This window comes from Rhipicephalus microplus, chromosome 2 (genome assembly GCF_043290135.1).
Source record: "Rhipicephalus microplus isolate Deutch F79 chromosome 2, USDA_Rmic, whole genome shotgun sequence".
In the NCBI taxonomy this organism is placed as follows: Eukaryota; Metazoa; Arthropoda; class Arachnida; order Ixodida; family Ixodidae; genus Rhipicephalus; species Rhipicephalus microplus.
The window spans coordinates 50876236-50890723 of record NC_134701.1 but is presented as its reverse complement, the minus strand read 5'-3'; the positions used below and the strand labels follow the sequence as shown (position 1 = coordinate 50890723).

At 43.5% G+C, this 14488-nt stretch overlaps 1 protein-coding gene across 3 annotated transcripts in view; it reads right to left on the bottom strand.

Moving 5' to 3' along the window:
• Positions 1-14488, bottom strand: part of eas (ethanolamine kinase 1) — a 155316-nt gene that overhangs the window by 91151 nt on the left and 49677 nt on the right. For all 3 annotated transcript variants that reach the window (XM_075886454.1, XM_075886453.1, XM_037420169.2), the window contains one exon: positions 8962-9227. In XM_075886454.1, coding sequence (XP_075742569.1) covers positions 8962-9227 — 266 coding nt within the window. The remainder of the gene's footprint in view (positions 1-8961; positions 9228-14488) is intronic.

Genomic DNA, 14488 nt, shown 5'->3' with positions numbered 1-14488 from the left:
TTGCAGCCGAGGGTACAAGTAAAGAAGGGAAGGTGATCGTAGGCGCGTAGCAACAGCGGCAGCGTAAGTTACCGGAGCAGTCACGGGAGCCGGTTGATGAGCAAGAGGTACGATGTCTGCCACTTGCTCCTGTATGACCTGCCGGATGTCAGAAGTCAAGAGGGAATCAGATGCTTGGGTGACTGGCAGAAGGAACAGCTGACGTGCGACTTTTTCTCTTACAAACTGCTTGACTTGGTCTAGAAATGAGTCGGAGGGGGCAGCACAGGAACTTTTAGTAAGCACCTAAAGCATACCATTTGATAAGAGATCTCGGTGCATAGAAAAGTGTTGCTTATGCAGCTCCTCATAGCTCTGGCAAAGAGTTGTTACTTTGTTCACCGTCTGAGTATTTTTCGCTAAGTGCATTTGAAAGGGGTCGTACTCTATGCCCTTCATAATGTTCTTTATCTTCTCCTCTTCAGTCATGTTGGAATTAACGCGACGCCAAAGATCCACTACATCTTCAATATAGCTGGTGAAGTTCTCACCTCTCTGTTGAGCACGGGTGCGAAGCTGCTGCTCTGCCCGAAGCTTGCTGAGGGCAGAGCGTCTGAATACGTTTTGGAGTCTAGTCTTAAGTGCCGCCAAGTAGGAAACTCCAATTGATGATTGTGGAACAATATACTGGTGACTCTGGAGAGGTAGAAGCTGACGTAGCTGAGCTTAGCTGCGTCATTAAACCTATTGGCCACACACACTTCATCATACAACGACAACCAAGTGTCAATGTCTTAATCTTCAGTTTCACTGAAAATCAGAGTGTCTCGCTGGCGGGGTGTACCTGAACAATAGACCGCAGGCGATGCCTGGAAAGGGCTGCTCAGCCCAGTGTTTTCAGGCATGGCAAGCTTGGAGGGAAGTGTCCGGTTTCAGAGTTCCTGGTCTGGAAATACCCAGCAGCTCCACCAAATGTCAAAAGGCGTTCTAGATGACAGAGTCAGAAAATGGTAGCATAGGGCAGCAAGAAGTAATGCACAGAAATGCACCCGAACAAAAGCTTTATCAGCAACTTGTTTGCCTCTTTTTTTAAAGCCACATCCCCACTGCCCATTGTTGTCCAGTACATTATCAACGACATGCCATTCAGAAAAACATCATCTATTTGCCTCTTTGCCGACGATTGCGTTGTCTACTGCCGAATCTCAAACAGTAATGACCAGTCTTTATTACAACATAATTTAAACCTAATAGAATCATGGTGCTCACGCTGCTCATAGAAACTAATGTCTCAAAGTGCAAATGCATGGTTGTGTCACACAAAAAAAGTAACTTGATACATCAACACACACGTAGTTCTTCACCTCTATCTCATACAACCTCTTAACGATACCTTGGCATCCTCATTACCAGCAAACTGCGATGGTCTAAGCATACCTCAAATATTACCTATAATTGATACGATACGTCCAGGACTTTAGGTTACTTGAAAAGAGCCCTACGTCTGTTCCCTCTAGAAATTAAGAAAATGGCTTACGAAACCTTTGTTAGAAGCAAATTAGAATATGCTTTTGTCTTTTGGAGCCCCTACCTAGAGTACTTGATCGCCTCTCTCAAGACGGTTCAAAGTAGTGCGGCCCAATTTATTTCATCGAATTATGGTTCACACGCTAGCATAACGCTCATTAAATCATCTCTTGAACTTCCCCCTTTAGTAACCAGATGTAGAATCCCTCGATTTGTCTTATTCCACAAATTATATCGCAACTTCTCTCACTTGCATGGAACACTGTTACTTCCACCCGCTCGAACTTCTCGCCGCTTCTTCAACTCCAACAACGTTCAATGCCTTTATGGTTCGACCCTATCATTCAATAAATAATTTCTCCCAGCAGCCATTGAAGACTGGAATAGCCTTCCTGAAGTCATTCCTTTTGAGGCGAACTCGGAAAAATTTAAACAATCTATAGACACATTTTTTTCTTACATAACTTCAGCTATGCACTTTTATAATTGCATGCATTTTTATAACTGCTACAATTTTTTATAATCACCTGTTTCAATTGTTTATAATTGCTCTATATAATTGCTCTATGTTGTAATAGCTTTGTAATTACCCTATGCTTTAAATTTTAGCTCCCTCGTATTCTTGTGTCTACACCTTTTCTTTCAGTAATCATTTGTACTGATGCACTCTGTATTTGCTGCATTGCTGAAGAGTTTTGTATGTAGAGTTTGTACAATCGTACATCCCATGAACTCTGCAACCTCCCCCCCCTTATGTAATGCCCTGTTCAGGGCCCTTAAAGGTTAAAAAGTGATGATGAACCGTGGAGCCCAACCATGAGAGTTAAACACCTAGAAGAATAAGAAAGAGGTGGATCACATTTGCCAACAAACAGTCAGATATATTGATATCAATTACAGAAAGTTTGCCGAATAATGTCAACGAGGTGTTGTGACATTTTGAGCTACAGAAGTGCAGGGACATTAGCAGTATACCTTCACTTACACCAGCGAAGGTTTCGTGCGGTTCGATGCATGCATCAGCCAGCGCTGGACGGCTTCTGTGCTACGGTCATCTGCATTGGTGCTATTCGTAGTACACACCTTGTTAGTACATGAACGCTGATGCATGCATATTTTTTCACTGCTGTACATGCTAAAATGTTACTTACATTGCTTTTATTTTATGTAAGCATCGATCGATTGATTTGCAGTAAAACCATTTATTGCTGCAAGCTGTGTGATCAGCGTTGTCCTTTCGCTCGGCCTGTATCGCCATCGCTAACTTACTTAATAAGTAAGTATGCAAGATACTTGTGAGCTTCTAGCAAGTAGTTTACTTCAACGTGCTATATAGAAACATGAGAAATTGAGAGAGGGGGCTACTGCAAAGAGCGGGGAACAGCCATAATCCTGAAGCAGACGATGATGGTGTCGTCTGCTCTAAGGATTATTATCAAAACACCATATTCATATCAAAACACCTTTGTGTTTTTAAAATCTATTTGAATGTAAAAGGTAAAAAACTTTTTCACTTATAACTAAAATACAGTCGAACCCCGCTACAACAAATGCTGCTTCAACGAAATTTCCGCTACAACGTAAAGTTCTTGGTTCTCTGTCAGCACTCCATAGGAGTCAATGCATAAGTATTCTTGCCACAATGAACAGTTCTTTTTTGCCGTTCTGCCTAAATGAAATTTGACGATGCAATTCCAGGCTCGGATATTTGATTCCATGCAGTAAACATAATCTTTAATATTCTGATACAACACCCATTGGCACCACAAGAAATCGCAACTGTTTACCAAACATGGCGACCACCATTGCTCGATAGCGGTGGCAATGAGACTGCCCTGTTTTTGCTACCGGCTTGCTTCTGAGCCGCAAACAATCTGAAGCTGAAGCTCAATTCATGGTTTTCTTCATGCAGCTGCTGAGTGCAGTTGCGGAATGATGCCTTTTCCGATGCCAATGCTTTTGGTTCTGTTCACGCTTGGCCAGAGCCTACCTGCCAAGTTCAAGGATTATGAATCCGGGAGATTTCTACAACAAGGAAGGAGGGGGAGAGAATTGACGTGCTAGATTATTTTCCCTTTTTGCCAACAAAAGAAAACATCAAAAGGCATCGCACAAAAACAAGAGCTGGGGGATGGGGGGTCCCAATCGCAAGTGCAAACATCAGCGTTGCGGCCTTATAATGGCTTAGAGTGGCCAAAGATACGAGGTAGGTTTCTCACTAAGGTAAGAGTCTCGAAAGGGAGCGCAAATGCTCCCAAAATTTCACGCCATCAGAACAACTAGCTAAATTTATTTCGGACAAAATAACTCGCGTATGTCTTCCTGGGACACACATGAACGGACAGGACGGTGAAGCTGGCTGTTGCGAAGGCGCGTGTCAAATCTTTGGCTTTGCTTGCAACTAGATTCTTTGGACAGGAACACCAAAAATGCTTCTAGCCTTTTTTTCACATATTTACTGCCTTTATTCCACTGCCGCCTTATCCACATGCATTCGGAGCTCGTAGATCGCTATCGCGCTACCACCACCACGGTTTTGTCTGTTACAATGCATGACACTCACTCAACAGAAAATAGCTGGCACGTCGTTTATTCCAGGTCAGCCAGAGCTTTGGCGAACCCAAGATCATGTGCAGCGCGAGCGTCACAAGAACAGCGAGTCACACTTTTTGCTGATGATAATGATGTTAGTCTCTGAAGCCACAGCTTCTCCCTTTCGTAAAAGTTCAAACGATCAGGAGCGCGGCGCTCTCGCGTTGAGCGCCGCAAAGGTTGAGTTGCCAGAATCGGTGAATCTTTTGCGCTTTCATCCGAAAGTGCTTGACGGGCCAATAGCATGTCAGTGTCGCACGATTTGTCAACTGAAGCATTACGCTGTTGCACTTGGTCACAATGTCGCCATCCCATTCCCTCAGTCGTGTCTACTGTGATCATGCGCTTGCCCTGCTGGTCCCACACGATACCTGGTATCCACCTTTTCCGTGGCCGGAACGTTTATGTCCAGACACGCTGTCCTACCGGCCATTGCTGTTCTCGTTCATTGCACGGATTTGCTATAACATCATCTGTGGTCGGCATAATGCAGAGGAGTTTCGTTTGTATTTGATACCCTAGCAAAAGCTCCGCTGGAGACTTGCCCTCCTTCACTGGCGTGCCGCGGTAACGAAACAGAAGCCTTGAAAGTCGAGTTTGCAGTGAAATTTCTCTGTTTTTATTCAAGCCTTCCTTCAACATTTTTACTGCTCGCTCCACTAAACAATTTCATTGGGGATAATAATGTGCTGTCGTCAAGTGTTTTACTTGGTACTTAGCTAGAAAATTGCAGAAGTGGAAACCCGTGAACTGAGGTCCATTATCAGTCACAAAAGTACGTGGTAGTCTGAACCTCACAAACACTGCTCTCCTTTCGAACTGCTTCCTCTTGTACTGGCTGCCATTTCCACGTAACTCCTTTAGTTAGCACTGAAGAACTGCTTCAATGTTGTCGTCCTTAGGTTTGAGCCCATAAGCATTAGCTCGATGTTCAAGAAAATGAGTTCTTCTTGTCTGAATTTGCACTTCGTGATGTTTAGCCTGAGACCATAGTCCCGTAAGCGCATCAAGACTTGCTTTAGCAATGAAGTGTCATTGTGCTTCTCAGCCACTATAACGTCATAAAGATAGGCTTGTACACCCGGGAGATCCTTGAATAAGGAATCCATATGCCTCTGGAAGATGGCCGGAGCTGATCTAATCCCAAAAAAAGCATATTAAAGCAAAATGGGTCCTTGTGAGTGTTTATGGCAGTCAGCTTCTTGGCCTCGTCGTCCAGGGGCAGCTGGTTGTACGCTTGAGTCAAATCCAGGGTACTAAATACTTCGCCATACAGTCGTGCGAAGATGTCATCCACAGGAGCTGATGGGTACTGTTCAGTCACTATGGGCGTGTTCACTGTCAGCCGAAAATCTTCACACAGTCTAATGAACCCATAAGTCTTAACAACTGGAACAACTGGCGTTACCCATTCTGCTGCCATAACTGGTGATATCACACCATTGGCAACCAATTGGTCCAAAGCATCAGACACCTTGGTTGTCAGAGCATATGGCACCGTACGTGCTTTGCGAAAGCGGGGCGTGGCATTTTGTTTCAGGATAAGCTTCACAGGTGGACCTCAACATGCACAAGGTCTTCCTTGCGCATGTGGAGGTTTGCGACGACACTTGGCCTCAACATGGCCACTCCACAATTGTAGTCCTTGATGGTATCCCTTTCGCATAACGCTTGTCCAGGTGTATCGACAATAACCAGGGTTCCCTATACGTCATGCCCCTCGCAGGTCGCTTTCATGTGTACTTCTCTAACCACTGGAAGTTCTCCCAAAAAACATGACAATTTCAGAGTGGTGCTGCTTAGAGGCAGCCATCTGCTTTGATTCTGCTTGAACAGGCTCATTGAAATAACGCTAATGGGTGACCCCGGATCGATCAACATAGTAACGGGCACACCATCCCATGTGATTTTCTTGAAAATTGGCTTAGCCATGCGGCCAGTACTCGTTTTATGAGCCAGTATAGTATAGAGCTTCTTCTCATCTTCCAAGCTATCATCAGCTTCTACCAACAAGACTTAAGCGCCAAGGGACTGCCACTGGGTTTGTTTTTGGCACATTCGAGCGACATGTCCTCATTTACCGCATTGGCGGCAGACCGTACAGACATGATAGCACTGCTCGTTCGAGTGAGCTTCACTGCTACACCTATGGCAAGGTGTCATGCCTTTTGCCTTCGATTGCCCTTTTCGTGGCCGATTCTGACACATGAATTGGATGCTACTCTGATCAATAGATTGCATGCTTCTAGCATTTGTGGCCGCGTTCTGAGCTGCAACAATGAAATCCTCTGCTTCCGTTAGCACCAGGTTCCTGAGAGTCAGCAAATGTCATCTCACATCTTCATTTAAGACTCCACACACGATTCTGTCTCGTAGCGTGCAATCGAGCGACGATCCAAAATTGCATTTTTCTGCCAATCCCCTTATTTCAACAATGAATTCCTGTACCCTCTCTCCTTCTAGTTGTGGTCAAGTAAAAAAAAAATAACTTGCAGCTATTTCGTTGACTTCCGGGACACAGTACTCCTCGAGGTAATTAACGGCACCGTCGTAGTTAAGTACATAGATTTGCCTCGGATGGCAACATCCCTGGACCACTCGAATTGTGCTGTCGGGAAGCGAAGCCACTAACACTGCTCATCACTTCGTCGCGTCCATGATGTCTTGCGCTTCAAATTAGGCTTCGAGGCGAACTCAAAACGTTGAACACGTTCCCTCAAACACTGGTGGCTGTCCCACGCTCATGGCTCTGCAGGTGCAGGACTGGTTGAGGTCCTCGTTTTCCTCATCGCCACTGTTGAGGACCTCAACCAGTCCAACCAACCAGACACTCACTCAACAGAACATAGGTGGCACGTCGTTTATTCTAGGTCAGCCAGAGCTTCGGCGAACCCGAACTCCCGCGCAGCACGAGCGTCACATGGTCGGCGAGCTACGCTTTTTGCTGGTTATGATGATGTTAGTTTCGGATGCTACATGTGCGTGGCGGTTGCGGCAAACTGTGGTTACATTTTTAATCCATGTGTGTTGGCTACGCACGTGCCTTCAAAACTAAGTCGTTTTATGCTATCTATGATCACATCTGCCGTGGTCTTGTCCACAGAGTTTGCAGAAATAAGTGCTGCTTTGAATGATCAAGCGTCGTACGCGCACACACTTTCGGAGTACTGTCAGTAACATCGTCACCATACATGATCGTGTCAAGAACGACCGCGGTTTCGTCCACAGTAGTTGTGGCAACAACCACATGCATTGTAAAAAACAATGCAAGCGCTGGTCACACGCTTACTTCTGAAGCTTCGAGCACGCTGCTCTCGGTCAGCCTTCGTTCGACAGTTTTGTTACTGAAGTGCACCTGACATGCCTCGTTTTGGAAAAAAGTTCAAAACATTCAAATTTTGGCCCAATAGACACATGAAAATTTAGCTGAAAAATTTCACGAATTCATATCTGCCGTGGTTTTGCATCATTGAGACTACTGTATGTTAAGATGAGCGCCTTCTAAATTCGTTTATAATAAAATGCGGTGGGTTCGCAAAAAGCCTGAAGTGGACCGACTTCCATATTTGTCAATGCGGCCAATTCATGCACAAAAAATTCAATTTCCGGGAGGTTTACATGCCAACCGTACAAACAGAAGAAACGGTCAAACTCCGGAAGCCTCCTGAAAAATCCGGAAGACTTAGCAGGTATGCCAGTATGGCAACAAATCAGACCGGCTGTTCGTTCGCATGAGCAACCAAATGAGCCAGTTGCGAGTGGTTGATGATAAGAATAGCATAGTATAAGGCAAAAGTCACCACTCCACTATACCACACCTCTATCTCGGCGTTGTCGGATACACTTTGAGGGTGGTCAGCTGCTGGTATTATGTCAGTGCAACTGTTAGGTTCGTTCACAAAAACCTGTGGCCAGTGTTTGAGCATGCTTTTCACCATGACATCACTATTAATTGGTTAAAATCGCGTCGTGACGCTGCTGGGAAAGAAAAGGGAGCCGTCGACACTTTTTCTATTTTGGTAATAAATGATCCTTCATTTTGCTAGATTAGACCAGCTATATTTTTCAATTTCACTGCAACGCAATTTTTTCCACACACTATGAGTTTCGTAGTACTGGGGTTTGACTGTAGTATTTCTGCAATCTTTTTACAACTGCCATCAGAATCCAGATGGCATTATCATTGCATCCAATTTTCATCCCCAATGACTCTATAGGCATGTCACTCCCTTGCACAAAACTCGTCGACTCTAAAGTGCCTAGCGGCGGCCCTGTTGTTGCTTAGTGCATGATCAATCACTTTCAACTTGAAAGCAGCCATGTCGCTTCTGTAATGGCTATAATTTTCGAGGGTGCAATAATTTACTAGCAAAAAAAAATCCGATTTTCGTTGGGCAATGTGGAGGGTGCGAGAATTATGTGAATGCTAGGATTACAGAAGTAAATACAGTATATACATTATGCATCGAATTTCAACCTTAGCACTGGTCGTTGCACAAGCTTTGTAATTAGCTCGAGTGTTCTCGTCGTGCGTGCAATCTCAACAAAACTATCTCCTACAATCATGAAGTTTCTTGACCACTGAAGGTGTGGTTTGCACTGAACACTGCTGACAGTCTTAGTAGGCCTAAACCAAATACAGCAAAAGTTAAATAATACACAAGTGTAGCCGTATCATAAAACAACAGTACAGATTAGAGAGCAAGTAAACACACACAGCCTATAAACAACCATGATAAAGATGTATGTCATGCATAATGCATAAGGCAGTTAATCAAAAAGAGTTTAACTTGGGGCAGGCCCCAAGCAGCTGGTAGGGGAAAGAAGTCATTGTAAGTTGCCAATGCCAAGGATGATGATCACCTGGATATGTGAGGGTCCCTGACCAACTGTGTGTCACCCACACAGCCAGGGTTGAACCCGTAGCAGAGGCCGTTGCGGAAGGCACAATGCAGTGGTGCCGCGAGGCCATGCGCGTGCAGCAGGCGCATGTTGAGGACCTCAGCCGACCTGTCGATGAAGAGCTCTGTCTTCTGGCCATAGATGCGCAGCAGCAGCGCCTCCTCCCCCAGCTCCCCTCCACCTTGCCAGCAGCCGACCAGTTGGTTTGTGATGCCATCTGTGAACGTCTGCCGAAGTGAACATCACAGTCACTGGCTGGTCTGCTACAGAACAAGAAGCCCTTCGTGATGCTTTTGACTCGCAGAACTTGCATAAACAAAACGGAGACTTTCTTGATCTCATTTGAGAACCTTTATCTTAAAAGAAGCAAATCTACCTTAAAAGCAATTGATAATGTAATATCTTTCTACTTATAATATGGGCATGTGTGCTACAACAAGCTTTAGTCAACGTGCTAATGCTACCTGAGAACTTTAGGCAGTTGCAGTATGGCCACTATTAAGAAGTAATTGTCCGACTGGGCACTACAGAACTTCTATCCAGAATAAGAAGAGAAATGCCGTTTGTGTTTAAAGCACACACTTTGTAAACCATTTGTAAATCATTAAGTAACTGGTTTACACAGGAAAAAATACACAGTGTTGGTTGGGCACAATAATGAATGGCAGGCAGCCTGTGTCTGCAGAACTGCTTTGGGCACCCTGCTTAAGCTGTCTGTCTGAAAGTGGCAGTGCAAGAGCAATATTCCAAAACTGTGTAACAAAACTTATCAAACAAATGTTGCTTTTCTTTGCTTCGATCTTCTGCTGCATGAGAAGAGTAGAGATTGCATGTAGCAAGAATGAAATCCAAATGTATACAGTGCACGCTTCTTTCTGGCAACAGGTGCTCTCTTCTGGACAGTTGGCAACTTTTTCTTGTCCATTCTACTAAAGGCTTCCAGAACATGGCCCATCCATTGATTCGGCATTGACGAGCATACTTTTAGACTTATCTTGACCAGAGAGTGCGTATGCAAAATTCGTCCTTGGTCTGTGGCACAGCTTAGTACATCACTGCCTCTTACTGAGACAAAGCTGTCCCCAAGCCTTTGCTTTCATATGTGTACATTTCAGATACACTTCCTTGCAACAAGACAGGATAGCAACTAACTGGGTCACCCATGAAATGGGCTGTAGAAGGCTGAGTTTATCCACAGAGCACACCCACTGGTTGAACTGGTCTGGCTCACTTTGATTGCGAATGATGAAGCATCTATCCGACTGTTTTTCATTTTCTATTCAGAGCTCAATTCTATTCAACTCAATTTGATCAAAAATTGTTTTTGATGTGACAGCTCGTTTAAAAGAAATTTTGATGTCAGCTTTGTAGCTTGCGAGAGAAAAATCATCATCTTGTCTGTGACCGATAAATTGGCAAATAAAATAAATAATGAAAATGTACAGTTCGAGTAAGAATCAAACCCAAGCCATCTATCTGCATGGCAAGCAGGTATTCTAACACATAGCCGAAACTTGCTTGAAACTGCTTCAGAAGAAAAAACTAAATGTGTTTTGTAGATGGAGGAGTCTGCTTGACCTTTTGAGATGCTACATACACAATTGTGTACACCACTCGTTTTTACTATTTTCATCTCGTAAAGTGCAAGAAAGGGCAAGATATATTGTACTTTGGATGAACTGAACCTCCTGCATGTGTATTGATACGTATGATCACTTTTGTGAAGTAATCCACTATCACGTTCGATGAGTAGCACGACGTGCCACTTCCTGCAACAATGTGACAAGCAGAAATTTTCTTTGCTCAAGATTAACATAACGAAAAATGAATTAGCACTATATTCCTAGCCTAAGATTTTATTTTATCAATACCAAACGTAAACACTTTTGACTTCAGGGTAAAGAGATGTTTAATTACAACTTAATTAGTATGAACAACTTAATTAGTGTGAGTTGCTATAACACTCATAAATTCAAGAATTATCTCATCATTCTTGTTGCAATAGTATATCGAGTGCCTTGAAGTGATGTAGCAATTTAAGACATCTACAGACGGTTCATCATAAGTGGTGTCTGAAATGGTTAAAGGGATACTGGCACACAATTTCACAACTGAGATAGACTGCAATATTGATTCCCGTAAACATACATATGTCTTCTGCAAAATATTAACAGCGGATATAGCTTGAAAGGTATCCTAAATTAATTTTGAAGTTTGCATGAGCGATCGACTTCCTCACGCTATTGTCACCCTCAAAGGTGACCCTTGGTGACACGCCTACTTCCCTCATGTCACCATGCTGCAACAAGTTATGATAATGTCATAGCCACCATTTTTCTCGCCACATTTCTACCAGCACACTATTACTTGGCAGCTGCTCGCAAGTGCATGACCACAATGAATGCGTTTTGTGTTGGTAAAAATTTTATGTTTGCGGAGACTGCTCTTCCAATTCCTGTTCGAAAGGACTTGCTGATGCGGACTATATAGAAGTTTGTCACCATTCTGTGTGCTCTTGTGGTTGAAAATTGCACACACTAGGAGGCGATAGTTACACTTGTGGCTAGTCATTTCTGGATCTCTATCAAACTGAAACTGAGACGTGTCAATAATGAGACTCCTGTAATTAATTACCTGTCACATACTGCAGTAAACAATGAGCTGTGTTATGACCAACAGGCCTACAGAAACACATCGCAACAAACAACATGCGGCCAAAATTTTTGTTTACGTATGTGAAGGCAGAAGCATAGAGTTGCACTAGGCATGAAAGCATGTGAAGTACGTAATGAGTGTGTCTTTATTTAAAGGCTTACCGATTACAATGTGCTCAGACATGTTTAATCATCATCAGCTGCAAAAGCATAAAAAAGTGAGCAGCTGCGTAGGTTTGCATGTTGCATCACATATGCATAGTGGGCCCTTCGCTGATATGCAAAAGAAAGAATTATGACGTAGTGGACCCTCGGCAACTATGCTCGCGACAGGCATTCTAGGATAGTTTGAAATGGCCAATGTTATCCGCACAGTCGTTCATTTTTTAACAGAATGATTGAGGCATGCACCAAAAACCTAACTCGGGCAAGAAATTGAGGTGATGCACACAGGGCCTGATAACGCTATCGTGTTTTACTCTTCAAGGTGAAACTCAAGTGTCTTCCAAATTTTTGATACAATAAATCTATGCGTGGTTCACATCTCCCACTAAACTAAGCCGAATATCACTTTTTTGCTTGTACTGAAAGAATCCTGATTTTGTGCATAGCAATGCACAATATGAATAAGATGCTTTTTTTTTTTCTCAGTTCTTTCATGTTCACTCATCTATGGAGAGGCAGAAGTGCAATTTCATGACACTACAGAAAATTACAAGACTGAATTAACCTCTATATACAAAGGATGAGAGACTGCTACAAAAGTTCCATTTGTTTGAGCTAGCTATACAGCAAGCTAGAAGAAAATACTTATCTCAATTGATGTTTCCCATCTAACAGACTGAGGGCTGAGGGTTAATTGGTGTATTCTTGTGAGAGGTAGTGGCCAAATACTGCAGTGGGGTGGCGAATCCTGCTCTCATGAGGAAGTGCATTACATTTTTTGGTTGATGATGAGGCCACACCCCGGGCCACTTTTTAAATTCAATTTGTCATCAGTTTTTTTGTTAATTTGGTGGGAAATCATCTGGCACCAGGATTTCAACCACAAACTTCTTGAATGCAAGGCTGATGCTTTACCTCTACGCTATTACTCCAGCAGCTGTGAAGAGAAAACTGGGCATATGCAAAAACCAGATGTATTAAGGGACAAAGAAAGCAAACCTACTATCGATATAAAGTAGCTGAGAAGTTCTACAAAGATCCTCACAGTAGCCTCATGATAATGTCAGTAGTAGAAGTAGTACTAGTAGCTGATCTTGATTCATAAGAAAGGGGACGCCAAGGACTTGAAGAACTACAGGCCAGTCAGCCAACTATCCTTTGTCTACAGACTATTTAAAAAAATTAAAATTAATTGATTTGTAGGATTTAACATCCCAAAACCACGATCTGATTATGAGAGACGCCGTAGTGGAGGGCTTCGGAAATTTTGACCACTTGAAGTTCTTCAACGTGCACCCAAATCTGAGCACACGGACATTTAAAAAAAATAATAGTTAATAGAATTAAGATGATTAACATTAAAGTTCAATCAATCGAACTACCACCCACACAGGATTTCGTACTAGCTCCTAGAGAACAAATCATAGTCATACTATCAATTGGGTCAGAAGGAAATGTGCAGAATACAACCAACCCCAACCCCTGTACTTGGCCAAATTGACAACACCGAGCCTGTCATCAAGGCTATAGACATGCCTGTTTTTGCCACGACATCCCAGCCATAGCAGCATCCCAGTCATAGCTATGAAATGCTCTTTTGCTGCCAAACGTGAGGGAAATTACCAGCTGGCAGATGAGCAAACTGTGCCTCGACAGTGCGGCGAGAAAGACATAAGCCTGCTGATTGGATTTGATTAACTTTGGAAGTTTGTAAGCAGGAACATCATACACTGCAGGGAAGTGCAAGAATTGGCCGCGGAAAAGACCACTCTCGGGTGGACACTGGAAGGCTCGGTCGAGAAAACGAGCGTCATGGGCGGAACATATGGAGTGATGACTCGCGTCCTGCGAGTGCAAGCTCAAGAAGGCAAAGACTTTGAGCAAAGCATAATCGATTCCCTTTCCACGTTCGATGCTACTGAAATCGCACCAAAGGAAGCAACTCACGAGTGCGCTGTTACCTTGTTTGTCTTCAAAAATAAGGTCGCAAAGATTGACAAACAGTACCAAGTAGCCATGCCACAGAAACACAAGGACACCGATTTGCTTCAAGAAAGCTACAGCGTCGCAATTCATCGCTTGCAATATCTGACTAAACGTATCTCAAAGCCCGAAGAAGTGATCGAAAACTACAATATAGCATTTCGTCAGTGTATTCTTTCCGGCCAATCTAAGTTTTACTTGACGAGAAATCAATGAATGACTCCCATACTACTGCACACACAGGGAAGTTATTCGAAAAAAACTGCTTACCTCCAAGTTCCGTGTCTCCAACGATAAGTTCAAGATTAAGAAAAATGAATTCATCTCTAGTGAAACCATATCAGCAGCCAGAGGTATTGGAGCCGGCAAGTTTCGACAATATCGTTTCCAGATGAGAAAAGATTCAGACACTAACCCGTGGGTAGCGCAACTCCATCCATTTATCGACGAGAACAGGATCCTACACATTAGTGAAAGATTACAGAACCTCAAAAACAGCTGGGACATTGCACATTTATTCCTACTGCCAAGTCCACACACTTTCACTGAGCTTGTGTTTGACAACGGCAATCGTCAAGTCATGCACAGGGAAGTGATGGCAACAGCACACAACGTATATGAGTGCTTCTGGGTCCCAAGAGTTCCACAAGCGGCGAAAAATGCGATCAGCCGATGCCTACTGTGCG